Source organism: Vombatus ursinus, unplaced genomic scaffold (assembly GCF_900497805.2).
Source record: "Vombatus ursinus unplaced genomic scaffold, bare-nosed wombat genome assembly UNPS02014807.1, whole genome shotgun sequence".
Taxonomy (NCBI): Eukaryota; Metazoa; Chordata; class Mammalia; order Diprotodontia; family Vombatidae; genus Vombatus; species Vombatus ursinus.
Window position 1 is genome coordinate 61,626,013 of NW_020954585.1, and position 15,457 is coordinate 61,641,469.

The window sequence follows — 15,457 nt, forward strand, 5'->3', positions numbered from 1 at the left end:
TAAGGTTGGATTTGAACTCATGTCTTCTTGACTTCAGGCCCAGTGTTCTCTCCACTGAGCCATCTAAATATCTCTAGATCAGGTTGGGGAACCTGCAGCCTTGAGGCCACATTTGGCCTTCTATATCCTTAAGTATGGCCTTTTGACTGAATCCAAATTTTACAGAACAAATCCTTTTATTAAAATCTAGGTCTAAGTACTAGCTTTGCCATCTCTGTGACTTTAATGAAGTCATTTGACCTTTCTAGGCTGCAGTTTCCTCATCTGTCGAACAAGGGAGTTGGATTAGGGATCTACTCTAGCAAAGCATTTGATAAAATCTCTCATGCTGTTTTTGTGTAAATGATGAAAAGGAATGGGCTGGAGCAGTGATCCTCCAACTTTTTAATTTCAGGACTCCTAGACATGCTTAAAATTATCAAGAGCCCTTTGACACTCTTAAAATCATTGAGGACTCTAAGGAACTTTGGTTGATAAGGGTTATGTCTATTGATATTTACCATGTTAGAAGTGAAAGCTGATAAGTTTTTTAAAGACGTGTTTATTAATTTATTTAAAAATAATAATGGGGGCAGCTAGGTGGTACAGCGGCCCTGAATTCAGGAGGACCTGAGTTCAAATATGACCTCAGACACATAACACTCACTAGCTGTGTGACCCTGGGCAAGTCACTTAACCCCATTGCCTAGCAAAAAAATAAAAAATAAAAAAAATAATGAACCCATTACAACGCAAATACCATATATTTGTGAAAAAATAACTACATTTTCCAAGATAAAAACAATTTAGTGAGAAGAATGGCATTTTTTTTTTACATATTTTGGCAAATCTCTTCAATATCTGGCTTAAAAGAAGGCAGCTGGATTCTCATATCATTTTGTTGGGATATGTTGTTTTGATTGAAGTATAAGAAAAAAAAAATCCAGACTCACACAACCGTGTAGCTGGAAAAGAGAAGATTATTTTAATGGGCAAATAATGACTTAGTATTATTATGAAAATAGTTTTAACTTCAAGAACCTCCTGAAAGGGTCTCATGGACCCCCTAGTCATTTGCAAATCATACTTTGATAACCACTGGGCTAGAAGACAGTACAATTAAATGAATTCAGAACTGAGCTCAAAGACTAGTCATTAATATCTCAATGACAACTTGAAGGGAAGCCTCCAGTGAAGAGCCCCAAAGGATCTGTGCTTTGGTCCTATGCAGTTTAATATTTTTATATTATATTTAATAGTTTATTCCTTGGATAAAGCATAGAAGGTACATTTAACAAACTAACAGATGACACAAATCTGGAAAAAATAGCTAATACATTACAGAGTCAAGATTCTAAAAGCTCTTGGTAACATAGAGCAGTGGTCTCCAAAATGGAGACCAAGGTTATCTCTAGGCTGTGTGGCCTGACCCCAAAGAGTGTGTGATCAACTGAGAGGGTGAGATGATGGGTTGCATCCCACCCTTCCCATTCCAGGCAATCTTTAAACTTGTCTCCAACACAGAATACTGGGATTCCGACTCTGCCCTCCACCTCCCTTGTGTAAGCTCTCAACCTTACCTAGTGTTAGTCCCATAGAGCAGTTATAACCTAAACACCACCCAGGCATTAAGCACCCTGTTTTCCATATCACCTGGTAACTTAAGACGTTTCCTCTCAGAGAATGGCCTCTATAGCCCGTGCCTGGAATGCTTTCCCATTTCAACTCAACTCCTCTCAGTACTCAACTCAAGTATGACCTTCTACATGAGGCCTTTCCTCATTCTCCAGTTGTTAGAGGTCTCTCTCTATCAAAATCACTTTTTATCTACTTATCTATGTATATGTTGCTTCTACTGGGTAGACTATAAACTCCTTGACAGCAGGGAATGATTTTCTTTTATTCCTTTGTGTCACTAGTGCCTAGCACAATGCTTAGCACATAATAGGTATTTAATAAATGCTTGTCAAGTTGAATTGAAGAGCATAGCTTATTGAAAAATGAACAAATATATAGATAATAGATTTGAAGCTGGAAAGGAACCTCAAAGCCCATGTAGTCTGGCATCCTCATTTTTTTAGATGAGGAAACTATGGCTCTGAAACAAAAAATGACTTGTCCAAGGTAACAAGAGACAGAGGTAGGATTTGATCCCAGGTTGTCTGACTCTAGAACAGGCGTTCCTAATATTCTTTTGTGTCATGGACCCCTTTGGCAATCTAGTGAAGTCTATGAATCCCTTCTCAAAATAATGTTTTTAAATTCATAAATTAAAACACATAGGATTACAGATTACAGGGTGAGTAAGCAAGTAAACAGACATTTATATCAAATCTACTATGTGCCAGGCACTGCGATAAATGCTTTTAACAAATATTATCTCATTTAATCCTCTAATGACCTTCTGAGGTAGGTGTTATTATTATCCCCATTATAGCTTAAACTTAAAGCTTAAGCTATAAAATGTAGGTTGTCCCAAAAGTTTCAGTATAGTTTTAAGCCTTTATGGCTTAAAACTTAAGCCATAAAGGCTTAAAACTGTACCAAGACTTTTGGGGCATTTCGTATTGAAATAGTTATCAAAATATATATTTTTTAAAGTTCATGGATCCCAGATTTAGAATCCCTACTCTAGAGTCAGTGTCTTTCCATTCTACCATATTATTTCATATAAACTCCCCCCACCCTTCAATGTAGGCAAAATAGTAGCCATTCAGCTTATTTAATGAAAAATTTTACTCCTTTTATAAAATATTAATCCAATTGGTTCCAAGGGTTCTACTCAATCCTTGATAGATATTTTCTTCATCCCCAACATATGTCATCCCCGCTATATTTAAGATATTTAGGTTCTATAATATGGTTCAGTCTTAGGTTCACTCTACTCTAAGCCCTAAAGATCTGCTCCTGCTTCTTCTGAGCTCCCTCTGGAAAGAAAAAAAAAATCAAATACCCAGGAAGAATGTTTCACTTAGTCAATGCCAGGGGATATAAGCCAATAAACCAATTATGGAGAAAGAAAAGGAAGGAATGTTTTACCAGCAAAGAGGGCAACTAAAGTGGGGGACCTAGGCATTTCTGACAGAGTGTTGTATTTATTGTCTTGGTTATAGTTGATTATATTCTGATGGATCCACTGGAGAAAGAAAGACTCTTTATTGCCAGCATCCCCCACGTGTTTCCTCAAAGAATAATTCGAGCACCAGTGCCATGGAACAAAGAATATAAGGCTGCGAAGATGTGGAATGAAGAGCATCTCTTTATAGTGAATCCCATGATGCTGATCCTGAATGAGTTGTGGTTTTCAGAGTAAGACACCCATTCATTACATAGCTATTATGTGTCTACCAAGTGCTAAACACAGGAAAAAGTAGTGATGGGAGTCAGATTATAAGGAGTGTAGAAAGAAATGGGCAGGGAGTGAAGTGGAAGCAGCAAGTATAAACAGTATTTGATATCATTTTTATAACTGATAGGAGACTGGTTTAGAGAACTTTCTCAATCATTGCAGATCACCTCCTGCCACAATTTGTAATCTTGGAGATCTTCCTTGGTTGCTAAGGGATTAAGAGATTTACCAGGGGTCACACAGCCAACATGTAGGTAGGGACAGACAGGACTTGAGCCCAGATCTTACTGACTCCCAGTTGGTCTTTCTATTATACTGCTGCATGGAACATTTTTTTAAACGGATTTCAACTAACATTTATTAAGTACCTTCTATGTGCCAGGCATTGTGCTAAACCCTGGGGATACAAATAAGAAAAAGAAAAACAATCCTTTCCCTCAAGGAGCTTACAGTTGAATGACAATCACACAGATTCAGTTGTATAAGCTTCTACAGCAACATTTTAAAATGAAATTAATATTAAGCATTGATTAAAGTTGCATTTCATAGCATTTGAGCAGAGCACTGATCATCTTGACCAAACCCCTCATTTTATAGATGTGGAAGTAGAAGCCCTAGAATTACCCAACACCCCACAGTCTATAAATGGCAGAACCAGGATCAGGCCTCTTTATTTTTATTTATTTTTTAAATTTTAATTAATTTATTTTGAATTATCAACAATCACTTCCATAAGCTTTTGAATTTTTAATTTTTCTCCCCCTCCTTCTCCATCTTCCTCCCCAAGACAGTGTGCAATCTAATATAGGCTATGCACATACATTCCTACTAAACATATTTACATATTAGTGATGTTGTAAGTAAGAATTAGAACTAATAAGAAGAACCACCAGAAAGAGGAAACAAAACACAACAGAAGAAAAAAATAGCAAATAGTATGCTTCGATCTGCATTCCAACTCCATAGTTCTTTCTTTGGATGTGGATAGCATTTTCCATCATGAGTCCTTTGGAGATGTCTTAGATCCTTGTATTGCTGAGAAGGGTTAAGTCTATCAATATTAGTCATCACACAATGTGGCTGTTACTGTGTACAACGTTCTCTTGGTTCTGCTCACTTCACTCAGCATCAGATCATACAAGTCTTTCCAGGTTTTTCTGAAGTCAGCCTGTTCATCATTTCTTATAGCACAATAGTATTCCATCACATTCATATATCACAATTTGTTCAGCCATTCCCTAACTGATGGGCATCCTCTCAATTTCCAATTCTTCACGACTACAAAAAGAGCTGTTATGAATATTTTTGTACATGTGGGTCCTTTTCCCATTTGTATGATCTCTCTGGGATACAGCCCTAGGAGTGCTATTGCTGGGTCAAAGGGTTTGCACATTTTTATAGCCCTTTGGGCATAGTTTCAAATTGCTCTCCAAAATGGTTGAATCATTTCACAACTCCACCAACAATGCATTAGTGTGGAACATTTATTAACACCTTAAAGTTTTCAAATCAATTTACATTTGTACCTTCCAAGGGAGTTAAGGCAAGTCTTGTTATTTACATTTTATAGATGAGGAACATGAGGCTCAGAAAGGGAGAGAAATAGGATCATAGCTTGAGGGAGTAATAGGGTCATCAAAGGTTGATAGTGGAAGACCTATGCATGTTTGAGGGCAAAGAAGAAAGATCCAATGGGAGGACAGAGGTTGAAAAGAGAGGGAATAATAATGGTGATGATGATGATAATGATAACTAGCATTTATAGAGTGCTTACTATGGGCCAGGCACTGTACTAAGCACTTTACAATTATTATGTCATTTGATAACAACCCTGGGAGGTAGGTGTTATCATTATTCCTATTCTACAGATGAGGAAACTGAGGCAAACAGGTATTAAATGACTTGCCCAAGATCACATAGCTAGTAAGTATCTGAGGTCAGACTTGACCTTGGGTCTTCCTGACCTCAGGCCCAACACTCTATTCACTGTACCACCTAGCTGCCTAGAGTATATGTGTTTGAGAAAGATCCCTCAGAAGTCAGGGGGGCATAAAACCTGTAGAGCTGGTATCGGGATTAACTTTAGAGAGAATTCCTCAGGGACCAGAGAGAAGAATGACTGGATAGTAATATGTTGGGATATATGACATAATGGACAGTAATGTGTTGAGATGATGAGAGGGGTAATGAAGAAGATAAAGCTGAATAGCTTTAATCTATACTAGACATTGAGTATATAAAGACAAAAATTAATCCCTGCCCTTAAGGAGCTTACATTCTATCAAAAGAGAATGTACGTGTGTGTGTGTGTGTGTGTGTGTGTGTGTGTGTGTGTAAGGATATACCACAAAATGCAAGGTAATACAGATAATCCTCAGATGATAAGTCTCTCTGAACTTAGCAAGGCTGATCCTTGGACAAATATGCTCCCTACCTTTTGATAGAGAGATGAAGGATCAAGAGTGCAGAATGAGACATTTTTTTTGGACATGGCCAATGTGGAAATTTTTTTTATTTACTATGCATTGCGTGATGAGTTTTGTTTTTCTATTCTTCTCACTTGGGAGGAAACAGATTTTTTTGCTGATTGAAACAAAGTATTTTTAAATAAGAAATATATATGCATATATAATTAACATTAAAGTTCCTCATAAATAATCATTAATCATAAGTCCCATTTAATGAAAAACTGGGAAAACTTTTTATTTGTGATCTATAAATTTGATTTAATAATATTTAATATTAATTTTAAAATAATATTTACTTATAATTATAATATTTATAATAATAATAATAATTTAACTTACACAGGTTTTCCAAAAAACTCTCTCTTACAGATTTTGTAACATCAGGTTTGTTCGAACAGCAGAATTGCTTGCAGGACCATTGCCACTATTACCCAATGAGTTTTTCAAAGTCATTAAACAGCACTGCATTGAAGCTCGTCAAGTTCTTCTTGACAGGTCAATATTATGTCTAAATGGTGATATTAATGAGACGGAAGCAATTGGAATTAAAATTGAGAACCAGCTGAAGTTTAAACTGGTCCTCAATGCTGAACAGCAAAATCTTAGCCTCTCTTTATACTTACATTGATTGACCCTCACATTCATCATCCTCACTCTTGCACTTCTCATTGCTTCCCCCCTTCCTGTGTTTTTCCTTCCAACTATTCCTTTGCTTTCACAAAGGTTCTTTCTCCTGGAGCCTCTCCCATCATCTGTTCCCTATTATAGCACCTACTTCCCATCACTGACTTTCAAACTTTTGAGTCCTTTCTTGGTGATGTGGAAGATTTTAACATTCTTGTATTTTGGCCACCCAGCTGATTAACTTCAACATCCTAAGGACAGGGAGGTTTCCAGTGTTTAAGACAATTCATTTTTAGCCATTATAAGAATACATATGTAGCTGCATCCAGAACCAAGGAAAATACCATCCACTGAATAGCAGGAAGAGTTTAGGCAATGATTTCCCTGGAAAATTAGCATTCGGGGCATGTATTGGGTGGGGATGAGAGCTTGAAGTAAAGGAGGGCAATGTTTCACCTTTAATTCTACTTTCTCTCTTTCTGAGCAGGAAGCCCTATTTCAGTTTCTTTTTTTTTCAATCAGTCAATAAACCTTTATTAAGCACCGACTATATGTCAGGTACTATGCTAAGCACTGGGGATGCCAAGAAAGGTTAAAAGACAGTCCCTGATCTTTAGAATCTCACAGCCTAATGGGAGGGACAACATGGGAATAATTATGCACAAACAAGTTATATATAGGATACATTAGATATAATCAATGGAGGGAAGACACTAGAATTGAGAGAAATTGAGAAAGCCTTCATGTAAAAACTGGGATTTTAGCTGGAACTTGAAGGAAGCTTAGGAAGAGAGGAGAAAGAGATGGGAAGGGAGAGCATTTCAGACATGGGGGGCAGCCAGAGAGAATGCCCTGAGCTGAGAGATGAAGTGTCTTGTTTGAGGAACAGCCAGGAGGTCAGTGTCACTGGACCGAAGAGTAAAAGGAAGGTGAAGTGGTATAACGTATAATATCTAATGGTTAAGAAGAAAAGAAATTTACATTTCTTATTAAGTGTATTTTACCAAATAGTCCTGGCCATATGGGTGATACCATAGGAAAAGTATCTTTTCAATGCTTATCTCATTTATTTTCTTGGGAAAGGGGAAATGGGTAAAGTTGGTCAGAAGGTTCAATTCAAAAACATTTCTCACGTGTCCACTATGCACCTGAGAGAAGCATTGATGAGGTGTATAGAAAGCTGGCTGTAAAGCAGCTCCCTGCAGACCACGTATTGACTTAGAAAACCACATATTAACATTATCTGTATTCTATTGTATTTTTATTTATTTTATTAAATATTTCCCAATTACATTTTAATGTGGTTCCTTTGCACTGGGGAGCGTTGTAGTCTGCAAATGCAGGTGCAGGCAGCATATTTGATGCCTTTGTTCTAGGTTACTCTCTAAGACAGTAAGAGAAGGTCCCTGCATTGATAGCCAGAGTTCTCTCACCTAGGTGTTCCCTATACCAATGAAATCAGAGGCTCAGTGCCTATCCATGGGTAGACACAAGGCAGTAAGGATTATGAAGATGAGAACAAAATAGAGTCTCTGTCCTTTAAAGAACTGCATTCTACTGGTGGGAGGCAGCATGTATACAAATAAGCAAATACATCTTTCCAGCTCCTGGAGGTCCTCGAGATGTGTTCACATCTTCTGCATCTGTTGTATTCTCCACAGTACCTACCATTAATGATAGTAATAATAATTAAATTGTGAATTTCAAAAAAGTAAAGAATATTAACAACTGAGGGGTTGATGAAAGGCCTCTAGTAGGAGATAGCACCCAAGCCGAGTCTTGAAGAAACTGAGATAGTTGATTGATGACGCTATTTTAGTGGGAAAGGGGTCCACCTACTCTATTCGATTCCCTAGGATCCCCTCACCCATCTTCCTTGACAGAAGAGTTGGCCGAGAGTGAGAAAGGTCCCCAGAGCTCAAATACCTATCTGACCCCAGGCTGCCTTTTGTCCTTGCAGGTGGATTCCCACCTGTGCCCAGCATTTTATCTCACAGAAGGATCATTGGCTTCGTTTTGCTCCCAAGAGTGACTTTGAATCCTCTCGAATTATTGAGGAGTATTTTGCTTCAGTGGCTTCCTTCATGTCCCTGCAGCTCCGGGAGTTAGTGATTAATTCACTGAAGGATCTTGTCGAGTTTTTTATGATTCACAAGGTATAAGTGGACAGTGAGCTAATCTTTTGGATATGATAAAAGTAGTAAGAACATCATTATATGATAGGTGTATAATTTTTGTATTTAGAAAATTTCGTTGGTACCTCTGGTTTGGGGGGGTTCCTTTCACCCCCCACCATGCACACACACACACACACACAATCCTCCCTTGTAATAAAGATTTAAAGAAATAATTAAGCAAAACTGGCTGACAAAGCAACCATACATCATTTTGTGCCTGTAATTACCCTCCCCCCACCTCTCTCTTGAGAGGAGGAACGTATTCCGTTCCCTGGATCCAAGATTGCTCATTGCAATGAATCTGCCTTTTAGTAAAATGTCCATTTTTGTTATTGTAGTCATCATGGAAGTTTTTCTTTTGCTTCTTTTTTCTTTACCCTGCATCAATTCCTACAAATCTTCCTGTGTGTATATACGTATACACGTGTGCATGTATACACATACACATACATGTATGCATACCTATACATATATACCTATACATATTTGTATGCATGCATACATACATGTATATTTATATGCTGGTAGGGGAGTCTGAATCTACAATTTCATTAGTGTGTGGGACTCCTGGAAACTTGCTCTGCTAATGCACATCAGCAACTCCTTTACAATGTACTATGTCCAGGACCTTGAGCAGTCAAATGATTTGCTCATGGCCACACAACCAGTTTGTTTCAGAGGCAAGATGTAAGCTCGGGTCTTCTTGAGTCCTAGGCTAGCCCTCTGACCACTGTACTGTGCTATATCTTTATAATTTTTTATTGCACAAAAATATTATATTATATTCACACACTTCAACTTATTTAAAATGTTTTCTTTTATGTGTAGCTAATACATGAAGAAGATCTGGGTCTAAACAAAAAGCAAATTTAAAAACTAATTATTTACTTTCAAAAGCATTTCACAATAGCAATTTTAAAAATAGCAAGCACTCCTGCTACTTTTAAAATAACAATTTTATTTACAATAATCCAGTTTATACATACAACCTTTTAGGAACCGTTGCATAAAGCAAAATAAGTCTCTACAACATAGTGACCCTCATCAATTCTGATCATAAGTGGATGTGTGGGGCATACTGGAGTTTTAAACTGGACTTTGAAGTATACATTTAGGTAGTGCAGTAGATATAGTGCTGTGCCTGAAGTCAGGAAGACTGAGTTCAAATCCTGTCTTAGATGCTTATTGGCCATGTGACTAGGAGCAAGTTACTTAACCACTATCAGCCTCAGTTTCCTCAACTCCAAAATGAACCTACCTCCCAGGGTGGTTGTGAGGATCAAATAAATAATTTTTGTAAAATGCTTTGCAAATCTTAAAGTGCTATATGTTAGCTATTATTATTTAAATTAAAATCACAGAGGTCAATCAAGCAATTAATCAAACAATCAGTAAGCATTTATCCAGCCCCTAATATATGTTAAGCATTGTGTTAGGTACAAAAGAAAAAAAGAAAAAAAAACAAACAGTTTGACCGCACAAGGGGAGAGCATTGGTTCTAGGCTTGGACACCCAGGTTCAAATCCCATCCTTAATGCTTACTATCTGTGTGACATGGGGCAAGTCACTTAATCTCCTTGATTCTCATCTATAAAATGAAGGGATTGGTGTAGGTGGTTTGGGAGGTCCCTTCCAACTCTAGATCTAACAGGTGGTTAATTAGTACTTCAGAGAAGTCTATGGAAACCAGCATTTCTGATCCTTCCCTAAGTAAGACCAAGGTTACTGAAACTCATTTGCAATCCACTGACTCATTTAAAATGCCCTTAAAATAAACTCTGAAGATTTTTTTTCTGAACCAAATATACTTGAATTGGATTATTAGAATTGGCTGCAGATGATTCTGAAAAGAATGGAGGCAACTGGAAAGTACTTGTTAATATAAAAGGCTCAGCAGCAGATTTAGAGATTTCTCTAAATCTGACTATTTCATAAGGACTTTTCAACTGCCACATAGAAGCATGGTAGGAATATTGTAATATAGTAGTTCATCAATAAGTATAACTTTTATTAAGTGGCATGTTGGAGTAATTGGCAACCTTCTTCCCCTTTCCTCCAAAAAATCATTTACAAAGTTTTTACTGTGCAGTGTCTTGAGACTGGCCATGAGACTTATAACTTGTCATGCCAGTGTGAATTTCCTGCCTGAACTGAGGCAATCACCTCCTTATTGGGTTCCCACACCAACTTCAAGAAGCATAGGCCAATAGTTACTATTCTCTTGGCCTTAATTCCAGAATTTCTCACTTTCTAACTACTATTCCTTTTTTTTTCTCCTTTGAGGATGGGAATGATTTTGATCCTCCTTATCAAGAGATGGAGTTTTTCATCCCTCAGGTAATCCTCATAAAACTCAAAGTGGAAGAACCAATGATTATCTTTGATCCACCTTTTAAGGAATGCTGGGATTTAATCTACAGCTGCTTCATGGAAATCATTAAGAACTCTGAAAATATTCCTAAGGTACAGTGTGACTCATAGATAGGGGACTGGGATATTTAGGACATATGCCAACCAAGATGAAAGACTTGGAACATAAGAGAATCTAAAAAATATCCATTATAATGCACCAAGGGATGTTTAGTGGGAGCACATAGTTGTACTATATAAGGTCACCTTCTAATGCCCAAGGCTGATTTAAGGAAATTAGAAAGGAAGTTAGAAATGCTCTGAGAAATAATCTCTCAGAGCAATTCTAACTTCCTTTAATTACCCATTATGGATATATTCTTCATGAATTGAAGTCTTTCTTAAACTAATATATGCTTTTGGTCTATGCTAAATCTTATAAATTAAGAGATTGTGTATAGATTATAGATCTAAAGTGAGAAGGGACCTTTTAGGCCATCTAGTCCAACATCCTCATTTTACAGATTATGAAACTGAGGCTCAGAGGGTTTAGGTGTCTTGTTAGAGTCAAATAACTTCTAAGTGTCAGAAGTAGGACTTAAACCCAGGTCTTCCTGACTCCAATTCTAACACTCTATCCACTACTTCTTGCTTATGTGCTTTATTTTGTAAAGTGGTAGAAGAAGTCCTTTGCCTTCCTAGACCAAAAATTCTGAACTTCCTCCTTTTAGTAAAAATCTATGACTACTGTTTCCCTCATTGCCCTGTTCTTTCCTGTTAGCTGTTGGTCCTGTAAGCAGACTCAAAATGATGTGACCAGACAGTAAGAGCCTGGAAACCATACCCAATGACAATTAATTGGAGGAGCAGGGGATGTTTAATTTGGGGAAGGGAAGTTTAGTAGAGATGTGAAAACTGTCTTTAAATACGCTTCCACCCAGCTACTTTTCCTATGATCAGAGTTGATGAGGGTCAATTTGTAGTAGAATATATCTCAGCTACAAGGAATGGGTACCATCATAGATCCTCTGGTGGGAGACATTGTTTATGCCATTGATCAGAGCTCTTAACATCTTACAAAGTTTCCTTTACCTTATTGTTGTTCTTACATAAACTCTTTTCCTGGTTCTGCTCACTTCATTCTACATTAGCTCACATTACCCAGGATTCTTTAAAATTGTCTCAATTTATCAAATAGGTCAATAATTTTCCATTGCATTAATATACCACATTGTTTAGTCATTTTCCAATGGATGGGAACCCTTAGACTCTACTCCTTTTCCTTTTTCCCTTTTCAATTCCTTAATCCCCTTAGATTCTACTTATTTTCTTCTTTTCCTTTTTATCCCACCCTCAACAGGTAAAAACTCCATTAGATTCTTTTCCCCCTTTTTAATTCCACCCTCCTTCTTTTGAGAGAAGGAAATTTGTCTTGCTTGCAAATATTTTCCTTCTCTTAAAAACTCATCTCTACTTGTTTTCCTGTTGAGTTGCACCAAATCATTTATTTGTGCATGTATTCAATCCTGCTTTGTCTGTTTCAGAGACTTAAGAGTAAGGTTTGTTTGATGCACCTTCCTTTTACCTCTTCCTCCATGTTTATTAGATGAGATGGGGTGCATCTTCTTATGTGCCTCAATTATTAAATAGCAAGTTCTACCCCTTCTTCCCACACAAATGTATTCCTTTTACCTTCCATTCTCTTGCCTCTCTTAAAGCCCTCAAAACAGAACCTATCCATCCTTAGGTCCTCTGCTTTTCTTATTTATCTCCCCTGATACTCATGGAATAAATACATCACGGATCTGAAAGGTCACTTTTTTCTTCTTCTCTTATTAAAATGTTAGCACCACAACTAATGATTCTTAGATTATCTCTCAACCTGTTTTTCAGGGTAATTTTTTTAAATGTTAGATAATGTACATTTTCTTCAACTTTTTCAGTCTTTGATTTTGTTCTAATATTTTCTGCTGTCTTGTGTAGTCATTGATTTCTGTTTGGTCTATCCTAGTTTTAAGGAGTCAATTTTTTGTTAAAGTTTACTACTTTCTCTTCTATTCTATTTATTCTCCTTCCAATTCTTTCTCTAGAATATTTATTTTATTTTTATCTGTTTCAGTTCTTCTAAATATTCATGTAGTCCTTGTAAAAAAAAAATCCATTTTTCCCCCCTGAGTCTCAGGTTACAGTAGTTATTGAGTTACATTCTCTCTTTGTACTGAATTTTGGAGCATCTCTAGATCTAAAATAATTTTTTACACTGGTTACTGTTTTCTTTGGTTTGATGAAGGGCTTTGTTCTAGGGCTGGGCTCCACTCCAACTCTTAGGCTGGGTAGTCATTTCTGCTTGGTCTTACCCTGGATCACCTGGATTCTTGCATTGACTTCTATCTCTGGAGGTCAGGCCTCCCTGGATGCTTGAAGTTCAGAGTGCTAGCATCTCAGAACAGAGTGTTAGAGATTTTTTAGCTCCTAGGCACATGTATTATCTTGGTCTAAATGCTACCATGCATGCTGCCATGCTGCACTGGTCACTGATGCTCCCAGGGACATCTAGTTTCTCCTATACCCTCTCCCTGAGAATTTTGATACTCCTCTCAGGTTTTCTCTTGAAAGTCCCACACTTTTCCTGCCTCCTGAACAGAACCCAACTGGATATTTCAACCTGGATATCCTATAAGAGTATATCAAACTCAACGTGGCTAAAATAAAATTCATTATCTATTAACTTGACTACAAGCATCTCCATTCATCTCTGGTCATGTTGCTAGGCTGCTGGCCTGTTTGTCTGTGCTGGTTTTGAGAGTGGCCCCCTTTCCTATTTCCCTGGGTTTCTGGTTTACTTTATTTTTTTTTTTAATTTTTATTTATTTATTTTGGCTAAACAGTGGGGTTAAGTGACTTGCCCCAGGGTCACACAGCTAGTAAGTGTCAAGCATCTGAGGCCGGATTTGACCTCAGGTCCTCCTGACTCCAGGGCGGGGTGTTCTATCCACTGCGCTACCTAGCTGCCCCTCTGGTTTACTTTTTGTGCATCTCAAAGGTATAAGTAGTTATTTCTTATAGTTTCTCATTGGATTTCTTCATTCTTGATGAAGTCAGTCTAGAAAGATAGTTTAGAGATGAATTGGGAAGGGTTTTAAATTCCAAACAAAAGAGTTTATATTTTATCCTAAAGAAACATTGAAGCTTCCTAAGCAGGGAAATGACATAGTCAGACATAGGCTCCAGTAATATCAATTTGGCATCTGGTTGGAAGATGGTTTGGGGAGGGGAGAAACTGAAGGCGGAGAGACTAATTAGAAGGCCATTGCAGTAATTACTGACCGTAAATTCAGGAGACTGATGAAGATGCATCTACTCACCTCCTGACAGAGAGGAGATAAGACTTGAGATGCAGAATGAGATACACATTTTTTGACATGGCCAATGTGGGAATTTGTTTTGTTTGACTATGCATATTTGTTACAAAGGTTTTGTTCTAATTTTCTTTTTTTTCCTGCCAGTGGTAGGAGGAGGGAAAGAAAATAAATGCTTGTTAATTAAAAAATAAAATAAATATTTTGTTTTTTTAAAATGAAGTCTATTACTATAGTTCAGGAAAAAAGTAAGAAGAACCTGAAATAGAATGTTAATTACATGAGTAGAAAGAAGGGGGCAGAAGCAAGAGATGTCATGGAGATAGAATTGACAACACTTAGCAACTAATTGAATTGGATAAAGAGAGTAAGGGAGATTAAAGAATGCAGACTGACTCCAAGGTTGTGACTCTAAGTGACTGAAAGAATAGTGATACCCTTTAACAGAAATAGCAAAGTCAGGAAAAGGAGTGGGTTCAGGGATAATGAATTCTGTTTCAGACATATTGAGTTTGAGATGCCTATAGGACATCTATGTTAAGATGTCCAGCAGGAAACTAGTAATATTGGACCTCAAGAGAAAAATGAGGGCTTAATAGATTCAGAAGTCAGTTGCTGAAGCTCATAATTGAACCCATGGGAGCTGATCATCAAGGGAAAGTTTAGAAAGAACAGAGAACAGGGACCAAAACAGAACCCTGGGTGTGATATACAAATACACACACACACATACATGCACACACACAGAGTTCATATAAACTATCTAGCAACAACTCCTTCATCTTGTACTTGTGAAGATGATTTTTTTTGGACTCAAGTTCAAAGAACTTTACATTTATTCCTATTAAATTTTGTCTTGTTAGATTTGTCCAAAGATCTAGCTTTTTGAAATCTTTTTTGAATATTGATTCTGCATCCATAATAACATTTCCACTTTGTGTCATCCGCAAATATAAGAATTTCATTTATACCTTTAAGTTTTTGGTAGAAATATTGAATAGCATTGTATGAAAGACAGGGCATTCCAGGTTGTCACTGGACCATTAAATGACCCCACTTTAGGTCTGGTCACTCAACCAGTTCTTAGTTCACCAAACTGTATTATCATCTAACACAATTCTTTCCATTTTGTCCAAAAGGATATTATGAGAT

General features: G+C 37.2%; 1 protein-coding gene across 1 annotated transcript in view; it reads left to right on the forward strand.

The window, feature by feature from the left end:
- Positions 1 to 15,457, forward strand: part of LOC114052192 (dynein heavy chain 3, axonemal-like) — a 176,229-nt gene that overhangs the window by 14,365 nt on the left and 146,407 nt on the right. The window contains exons 7-10 of the mRNA XM_027874669.1: positions 3,093 to 3,288; positions 6,166 to 6,291; positions 8,381 to 8,576; positions 10,881 to 11,060. Coding sequence (XP_027730470.1) covers positions 3,093 to 3,288; positions 6,166 to 6,291; positions 8,381 to 8,576; positions 10,881 to 11,060 — 698 coding nt within the window. The remainder of the gene's footprint in view (positions 1 to 3,092; positions 3,289 to 6,165; positions 6,292 to 8,380; positions 8,577 to 10,880; positions 11,061 to 15,457) is intronic.